Source organism: Apteryx mantelli, chromosome 2 (assembly GCF_036417845.1).
Source record: "Apteryx mantelli isolate bAptMan1 chromosome 2, bAptMan1.hap1, whole genome shotgun sequence".
Taxonomy (NCBI): domain Eukaryota; kingdom Metazoa; phylum Chordata; class Aves; order Apterygiformes; family Apterygidae; genus Apteryx; species Apteryx mantelli.
In genome coordinates, this window is record NC_089979.1 from 18,001,394 (window position 1) to 18,008,240 (window position 6,847).

Below are 6,847 nucleotides of genomic sequence, written 5' to 3' on the forward strand. Positions count from 1 at the left end.
TGGGCTAAATTAAATAGTTTCCACTGAAATTCTATGGTGATAGAAATAATTTCACAAAATATTTTAGCTTCAATAAAAGAATGTATCTTACTAAAATAAAATGTTGCTGAAAATGGTACCTACTTTCCCTCTTTTCCCTATTTAAGGCAAGAAATTAAATGCTTATTCTTAAAAATGAAATGATTTGTCTACCTAACACAAATATAAACTTTAAAACTATATTTACAGGAGTGTATAAAAGCCAAGAAGCTCGGCTAATGCTCCACATCTATCTCATTAAAGCACCCTCTCATACTTCTGTGAGCAAGTTGAAAGAGGAAAAATGGGCAATGGATGGTTTTGTGAGTATATTCCTACTACAAAAGAGAGAGAAAGCAAAGCGTTTTTTATATTATTATTTGAAATCACGCTGGTATTCTGCACCAAAAATGTTGAGACATATCAAGTGAAATGCTGTTCACAATGATGAGCTATTAAAAGAAATTAAAATGTCACTGTAAGATGTAGGGGACCAGTTTGAGGAAAAATATGGGAATTGACATACTTTGTAGGCATGATTATAGCACATGGCAACAAAGAAGCATTTATCTTGCTTCTCTTTTGAACTTTATTGCAAGATACTGAGAAGTTTTCTTATCATTATCGTATAATATCATAGCAATTTTTATCATTAGGCTAACAGTCATGTTTTAATTTTTGGTGATATTCTTAGAAATACTATGAAAAAAAAAGCCAAACTGTTACATAGATGGGGAAACCTAAATATATCACTCCAACTAACCGTTAAGCCCCCGTTGGAGGTTCTGGGGTGAGCTTTTTCTGTAACAGAGATGAAGAGGGTGCATGAGTGAGAGATCGAGAGCTGAAGGAGGGACTTGGATGTTTTTAAATCATGAAGAGGAAATCCCTTCAGAGAACAAACAGAGGAGAAACCAGCACTGCCAAGACAATGCTAAGCCTGGAAGAAGCTGAGTGTGTTGGGGACCTGAGACAGTTTATTTGCCAGAGAAGAAAGTATACTTATCAGAAAAGAAGGGGCCTAAATTAATTTGGGTGAAGATGATGATGAACACTCATACATCCCTATTAAAGCCTCTCATTTTTCTTCAGCTTTTCAGAAATCTGTCTGTACACATACCTGTCTCCTTTATGCAGTATGTACTGGTAAAGCTGTACAGTGCCACCAATGGAGGTGAACATGCCAGAAGTAGAAGAGGTTTCTTACGAATATCTGAAGAATATTCATAAATTCTGTTTTATATTTTTTAAAACTTTGAGCACTACTTCTTACCCCAAAGTAAAAAATTCACCTGAGAAATGCACACTTTCTTCAGTGAAAACTTAGCCTCACATGATTGCTGAAGACATGCTGGTGCCATGAGAGAGGGAACCTCAAGGGAAGTGAAGGCAACTGCCTTGGGACCACTTAATTTAAACTGAAAAACTATCCTGGGAAGAAAATACCAGTAAATTTGAGTAAAATGTTTTAGTTTAGAACATGCTTACTCTAGTAAGGGAGATATTCATAGGATCACAACCCTTTTCCCACTTCCCCAGGTCTTCTAGGTTTATACTAGCATATCTTGTTCTTGTACCAAAGCCTCATTCAATATTCTTCTTGTCTACTGCTGTATAATTAATTACTCTAATGAGCACTGAGTACGAACAAAGCAACTACCTGTCAGTTGAATGGAAGGCCTTTCATATTTAAAGTGATTATTAACACCTCAATGCGTGCCTCTGTAGGATTATCTTCCACATAACTTTTGCCATCCACTTCCTAAAAAATCAGATAATTATCAAGTATGTAAGATCCTTAGCAATGCTGACTTCTTGAATTGCTAAACTGTTTAAGTTTTATTGGTTTAAAAAATAATTCGATTCAAGGTAGTGTAAGGTACTATATCTGGCCATAATGTAGCATTTCTAAGTTCTCCCTTTAACAGCTGTCTTTCCTTTCGTACTTTATACATTTCTCAGCAGAAAGAGTTTTATGTTATTTATTTGGGTTTTTTGAATGGGGAATAATGGTAAGCAGTCAAGCATAGTAGAGCACCTCTTTTCTAACAAGATACTAGTAACCAACTTTTCCCTGTTCAATTCTAAGTGCTTTTTGTTTACAGGTTTCTGCTGAACCTGATGGAGCTACATATGTTTTTCAAGGATTCATCCAGGGTAAAGATTATGGGCAATTTGGACTTCAGAGATTAGGTATTCAGCAAATTCTAATGTTTTTCCAGTTCAGTGTCCCCTATTCTGTTTCATTACATCATATAGATAAGAGCCTCTGAAGAATTTTATCAGCATTGACATTTTACAGAATACTGACATATCTTAAAATCACATTTAAAATACTACTCACAAAGAGTGTTTTGTCATATATGAAGCTACAATTGCCTTGTGATGTACTGCTTATTATAGCTATGCATTTGCAATGTCTTGAGCAATATTTTTATAAGAATGTATGTAATTAATTTAATTCTACATCTTAATCATTGTTTAGAAAGCAGGTGTTTTAGAATAAGTACTGTGCTAAATAGACGTTAGTTCTTGTATTGAAACAACATTAAACCTAAATACTTGATAGAAGAGTGATACTGTTGACTATTTTCAAGTAATTCCTTATGATAATCCTAAGACCAAAATTTTATTGAGCTGATAAGCAGTAATTTCCTGAAAATGGACTTCTTGGGTCTATAAATTCAGTTCTATGCCAAACTAATAATCATTATTTATTCTTCTTGGAGAAGACAGCATTGGCAAAAGAAATACTTCTGTTTTGTGCTTATTTAAGGAGAAAAGAATTTCATGCAGTTATCTGATAGTGTCCTTTGAGAACTGTGATATTTCTTCTTCAAAAAGAATTTGAATTTAGTTACGAATCATTTCTCAAATGGTAAAATACTGTTAAGAAAGTGTTAGAAGAGGAAATACTTTTGTTACTGTTATTCCTCCTTAAATAGAATACTTATTTTCAGATAAAATTATTGTATTTGGAAGCAAATGCAGGTTCTTCTAGCCACAATGTTTCACTCTTAGCACTCTTATTCTTTGAGCAAAATCAATAAATTCTTTAACATTATTAATTCTTGAACATTCTGGAAGTATTTATTAATGAATATATGAGGTAAAGGCAAACTATTCTTTTTTTACAATCCTAATACTCTGTTTGGGATCTTAACTTGATTTCCATGGTATTTGATATGCAAGTGTTTTTAGAAGAATTTTTAGAAATATATTCACCAGGAAACATTTCCTTTAAATGAAAACTTTAAAATATTTGAAATAAGTTGATACAGGGAAATCACTTTTTAAGTCATCTAATAAAAAGTAAAATGCAAGAGTGCCTTGGCAAAGTGTTTTGGTAGATTCTTATGGAAATTTTATTTCTTCATTTGGTTTTCAGAAGGATTTTTTTTTTATTATTATTCACTTGGGAGAATCTTTTCTGTAATATATTCAAAACATTATTAATGGATTCCATCCTGTAGGACCAGAATGGTTCACTCAGGAATAGGTTTAACGTCTGTACAAGATAAATTAAAGAAGTCAGTAATATAGTTAACAGGACAATCATTGAACAAATTTTCTTGAACATGTTTACCACTTTATTATTTCATCCAAAGAAGCAAGAAACAAGAAAATTGTTTCTCTGAAACAAAATATTTTTATTGGTGTTCCTAGTCAATTTTCCTTCCAACATTTAGTTTGATTTTCTGTATTTTAATACATTGGTTACCTAGGTTATTTTTGGTATTTTCTTTATATTTCTTTATAAGATTGAGAAAGCCAGAAAACTAACTCACCTACATAATTCTTCGTAGGACTATTTCAAGGTTTAAAAATGAACTGTGAAGTTGAATTGGTATTCTCTTCTTCATATAAAAAAGGTGTATATCTTGACCGTGTAGATAATCTAATAGCAGCAGATTTTTTTTTTCTTCTGTCAATATCTGGCCTTTCTTCTTTAAACTTTTTCCTACCTCTTATACTCTGTGTATCATCAGCAGTGCCTAATTAAATCAATGTGATGAATTTTCAGTTTGCCTTTTCAGGTGATTTACCCTTTCCTTTAAATCATGTTCATTTTTTATGAATGGAGCATTCTTTTTCCTTTCCTATACATACAGATAATTATTCTAAATTTGACTTTTTGTAACTCAGTACATTAGTACGTTATTTATCTGCATAATTAAGATACTGAAAAAGTCCTTCACAAGGTATTTAAGACTTCATAGCATAACATCAAAAATTTGAAACATGCAGGAAGACAGTTAAGTCCCAGAGTGCACGTATGGTTCTCCTGACGTTCCGCATCCACTTGCTTGTCACAATAGGGTATTCCGTACTATGTTTAGTTTTCTGGTGGTCTCAGCATACAGCTGTATGAATGCATTTTGATGACCTAATCACAAGGTGTTATTTGATCTGAAAGCTCTTTAACTTTTACTGAATTCTGAAGTTCATGGAGTGGTATGTGTCAGAGGTAGCAGACACAGATATTATATTGCTTGTTTTTTCTTATTCTTTTTAGGTCTTAACATGTCTGAGGGTTCAAATTCTTCTAATCAACCACATGGTACAAATAGTAGTTCAGTGGCCATTGCTATCCTTGTGCCTTTCTTTGCCCTTATATTTGCAGGTTTTGGCTTTTATCTTTATAAACAAAGGTAAGCATAAAATACATATATAGAATCCCTGTATTAATTTGTGTTTTATTGTCCTCAGACTTTGTCAGAGTAAAATAAGATTTGTGCAAAGGCTCAAAATGTTTGCAAGATGCCCATATAAACATTTCTTCCTATCTGTGTTTAGGTATGACTGACTGAGAGATCAGATTATTGTACCATTCTGTACTTTAACTCCTACCTATTTAAAATGTTATAAATTTCTCTCTTTATGAGAACAGTATGGATAAGATAAACTATTGGCATACGGAGAATAATATAATCAGTAGGTTTTTTGTTTACTTACAGTAGATGATTGTATTTTGTTTTGACATACAGCAGAATTGTCAGTCATATCTTAAGTAATTTATTTTAATGCCTGCTCTGTTTATTGGCTTTCAAGTATACACAAGTATTATGTCAGTGAGGGGTTTCATTATGGAACTGTTTCTGCATCTAAAATTATTAGTTTATATGTAATTATATACATATACTTATATACAGCCACAATAGTCTTCTCAGTGTCATTCTGTTAGTCTGAGTTCAACAACAGTTTGTTCATGTTATTGAGACCAATATTAATTCTTTGGCTTTATTTTCAAGCAATCTTTTCCTATAGTTATACAGCATTAGGAGACTAAAGAAAATTTAATCACTGCAATGACAAGACAATTCATTGCCCACTAGTAGTCAAAATGGTCATTTAATGTTGGTAGCCTAACTGTAATAATTGTGACACACTCTGCAGGATAACATCAATTTAAAGTATGTGCCATAATTTTTTAACCATACTATTTGATTTTGAACTGGTTCAGAGTGTGAAGGAATGCAGATGCTCAAATAGTATTATTTTATACATTTGCTATAAACTGTATGATATAATAGTTTATCTTTAAATTTTATATAGATAATTTACAATATAGTATACATTTTGCATTACAACACAGATGGAACGTTTTCAGGGGATTAAACTGAGATTTTCAGTTATTTAGTAAAAAAGAATATTTTTCAACTATAAATTGGTTCTCAATAAATGTGTTGCATCTTCAGGGGAAAAAGAAAATCTCTGTTATCTGTCTGTGGAATTATTGCATCTTTAGGAGTTTAAATTCTTGTATTTTTAACTACTTATCATTTGATCATTCAAGTAGAAATGCCTACCTCTTCTGGGGTTGTTAACTGAGTTTTCAGATGAACACCTTTTTAAATGAATCATAAATACCTAACACATTACTCTGTCTGTCTTCAACAGGACTGCACCTAAAACACAGTATACAGGATGCTCTGTACATGAAAATAATAATGGACAAGCTGCTTTTGAAAACCCCATGTATGACACAAATGCAAAGTCTGTGGAAGGGAAAGCTGTACGATTTGACCCCAACTTGAACACTGTTTGCACAATGGTATAATGTGGTAATGATATGTCTTCAAAGTCTGGAAATTGAACCACAACACAGTGCACATATAGTTCACTGATTAAAAAAAAAAAAATTAAAGCACACTTTTCAGGATATACTGGGTCACCTTTTCCTGAGGATGATAGACAAGAGTGGGTTGGGTTTTTTTGTTTTGTTTTGTTTTCATAAACTGGATCAGAATTGTCTTCATGTTTACCATGGAGAGTTTTACAAAAAATCTGCTGCACTCCATGAGTGCTTACTCACAGTTTATTTGCTTTTTTAAAAAAGGAGATTATTCTAAAACATAAAACGTATTTGCATATATTGGAGGAGCATCCACTATCAGTACTTCTGTGCTTTATAAAAACTATAATAGAGGGTCTGGGTAAAAAAAAAAAAAAAAAAAAGATATAGGTAGAAAATAAGAGCTATACTTACAGGAGATAATAGGTCACTGACTTCTCTTTAACAGTCACCTGCTACATCTTTCTCATAAGTTTGTACCACTTTTTCATTTATTCAGCCCGTTTAGCTTTTTTTTCTTGAATCAGTTAATTTTTAACTCCAGGATATGGTATTTAAAAATCAACAAGTACAACTTACTCTTTTCACATCACAGAAGAAAAATTAAAATGTCAAGGTTTTGGATCTTAGTTAATGAATTTATTTCCCTGTTTCATATCTTGCTTCCTTTCTGTGTTCCAAGTCAAGCTCCTTTTCTCTGTTTTCATCAACAACACCCACAGGTGGTAATGGGTATAAATCAGTTCCTACATT

General features: G+C 32.3%; 1 protein-coding gene across 1 annotated transcript in view; it reads left to right on the forward strand.

Moving 5' to 3' along the window:
- Positions 1-6,079, forward strand: part of CSMD3 (CUB and Sushi multiple domains 3) — a 734,654-nt gene extending 728,575 nt beyond the window's left edge. The window contains 4 exon segments of the mRNA XM_067292283.1: positions 229-341; positions 2,124-2,211; positions 4,535-4,670; positions 5,920-6,079. Coding sequence (XP_067148384.1) covers positions 229-341; positions 2,124-2,211; positions 4,535-4,670; positions 5,920-6,079 — 497 coding nt within the window.
- The last annotated feature ends 768 nt before the right edge of the window (positions 6,080-6,847 follow it).